The sequence below is a fragment of the Babylonia areolata genome, chromosome 23 (assembly GCF_041734735.1).
Source record: "Babylonia areolata isolate BAREFJ2019XMU chromosome 23, ASM4173473v1, whole genome shotgun sequence".
Classification (NCBI taxonomy): Eukaryota; Metazoa; Mollusca; class Gastropoda; order Neogastropoda; family Buccinidae; genus Babylonia; species Babylonia areolata.
The window spans coordinates 14,521,787-14,524,286 of NC_134898.1; the positions used below are offsets into that span (position 1 = coordinate 14,521,787).

Genomic DNA, 2,500 nt, shown 5'->3' on the forward strand with positions numbered 1-2,500 from the left:
CTAACTCTTCTGGGAGAGAATCGGATATCTGAAGATGTCACCAGACTCTTGTGCCTTGGCCTGAGGGGGTTTCTTTCATGATGTACACACACACACACACACACACACACACACACACAAAAACAAAGAAAGAAAGAAAAGAAAAAAAAAAAGATGAGATGATGCTTCTCAAGTGCCAAAGCACAAGGAGATAGTGTGTGTGTGTGTGTGTGTGTGGGTGTGTGTGGCTTGTGGGAATCTGACATCACGCAGCTCCCTGGAGGATGTGACACAAAACTAAACAGAGAACGGTCTTTTGAAAACTCTTTCTGTGTGTCTGTGTGTGTCTGTCTCTCTCTCTCTCTCCGTCTCTCTTTTTCTCACTCTCTCTTTCCCTGTCTCCCCATCTCTCTGTCTGTCTGTCACCCGTCCGTCTGTCTGTCTGTCTGTCTGCCAGCCCATCTCTCTCTCTCTCTCTCTCTCTCTCTTCCTCTCTCTCTCTCTCTGCCTCTATCTGTCAGCCCCTCTGTCTGTGTCTCTGTATGTCTGTGTCTCTGTCTGTCTGTCTGTCTGTCTCTGTCTGTCTGTCTGTCTCTGTCTCTCTCTCTGTCTCTCTGTCTGTCTGTCTGTCTGTCTCTCTCTCTCTCTCTCTCTCTCCTCCCCAGTGCACACACATGTACTCTCGACCACTCAGACAGAGTGTGACATACACAAAGTCACAGACCATGACACAGACACAGACACACAGACACAGACACACACATACACACACACACACACACACACACACATGAGCAGACAGACATCTCTCACCCTGTTGATGAGTTCGGCCATAATGCCATTCCACGTGTTGTTCTCTTTGTTCAGCTTTCCATACGTGGATACCTGCCAGGAGACTCTCATCAGTCACTGTACACAACCAAGACATACTTTATCATTGACAATATAAAAAAAACCTACAGAGCTGTTGTGCTGACCACCTTGTTGTACTGCTGTAAAACATGGACGACGTATCGCCGACACATTCAACAACTTGAGCAGTTTCACCAGAGATGCCTACGAAAGATCCTCGGCATAAAGTGGCAAGACAGGGTCTCCAACCTCCAGGTCCTAGAGAGGAGTGGCCTGCCCAGCATCGAAAGCCTGTTGATCCAGTGCCAGCTACGCTGGACAGGACACGTTGTTCGCATGACAGACAGCAGGATCCCGAAGGCCAGCTGAAGGAAAGCCACCGCGAACTTGGAAGACCCTGCAAGCGCTTCAAGGACACCTTGAAGACAAACGTCAAAGCCTGTGACATAGTCATCGCTTCCTTGGAAACTGATGCCCTTGACCGCTCTCGCTGGAGGATGCTGTGCTCTAGTGGCATAAAGACGTTTGAAAACAAGAGAACGCTGGCCATTAACGAAAAGCGTGAGCGAAGGAAGCAGGGCTCAACTTCTGGAGACGTTTTCCCTTGCAACACCTGTGGGAAGTGCTGCGCATCTAGAATCGGCCTCTTCTCCCACATGAGGACACACACCGACAGATAAGCCTGCCTGCCTACTCATCCGTCAGTCCGACGGGAGACTCCATTATCAATGATGATAGCTGGTGACACTGATGAAAATGAGTTTTTTGTTGTTGTTTGTTTGTTTGTTGTTTTTTTTGTTTGTTTTTGTTTTGTTTTTTTTGCTGCCCCATCATCTGCACCATTTTCAGTAGCATCACTCCTACGCCGCTCATTTAGATTCCCCCCCCCCCCCCCATACATACACGGCCACACCTCCGGGTTCGTCCGTCACAGTTCCAGCGTCGGCAGTCCGCAGGGAAAACCATCGATGTTAATAAGGTCGCCAGGAGGCCACGCAACCAGAGGATGAAAATGTTGATGACGGATGTGGCAGAATGGGTAGAGTAAGACGCTCATCCACCAATAATATAGTGTCTGCGAAGGGCCTGGGTTCGATTCCTAGTCTCGTCCTTCTCCCTGACGGGCGCAATAGCCGAGTGGTTAAAGCGTTGGACTTTCAATCTGAGGGACCTGGGTTCGAATCACGGTGACGGCGCCTGGTGGGTAAAGGGTGGAGATTTTTACAATTTCCCAAGTCAACATATGTGCAGAACTGCTAGTGCCTGAACCCCCTTCGTGTGTAAACGCATGCAGAAGATCAAATACGCACCTTAAAGATTATTTAATCCATGTCAGCGTTCGGTGGGTTATGGAAGCAAGAACATACCCAGCATGCACATCCCCGAAAGCGGAGTATGACTGCCTACATGGCGGGGTAAAAACGGTGGGATTTGCAGCCCACGAACCAGAAGAAGAAGAAGAAGTCCTTCTCCCTAAGTTCTGGAAAATCAAAACTGTACCTCTTATCGTTCGGACGAAATAAACCGAGGTCCCGTGTGCAGCATGCCGGCGCTTGAAGCACTGACAGAAAAAGAACCCGCGGCAAAGAAAGGTGTTGTCCTCTGGCAAAAAAAAAAAAAAAAAAAAAAAAAAAAAAAAAGTCAGCAGACAAAATCCTCTCTTATATTT

At 48.5% G+C, this 2,500-nt stretch overlaps 1 protein-coding gene across 2 annotated transcripts in view; it reads right to left on the bottom strand.

Annotated features, from left to right (window-relative positions):
• The window catches only part of LOC143298236 (glutamate receptor ionotropic, kainate 2-like), a 273,893-nt gene that overhangs the window by 74,096 nt on the left and 197,297 nt on the right, over nt 1–2,500 (bottom strand). For both annotated transcript variants that reach the window (XM_076611042.1, XM_076611041.1), the window contains one exon: nt 793–864. In XM_076611042.1, coding sequence (XP_076467157.1) covers nt 793–864 — 72 coding nt within the window. The remainder of the gene's footprint in view (nt 1–792; nt 865–2,500) is intronic.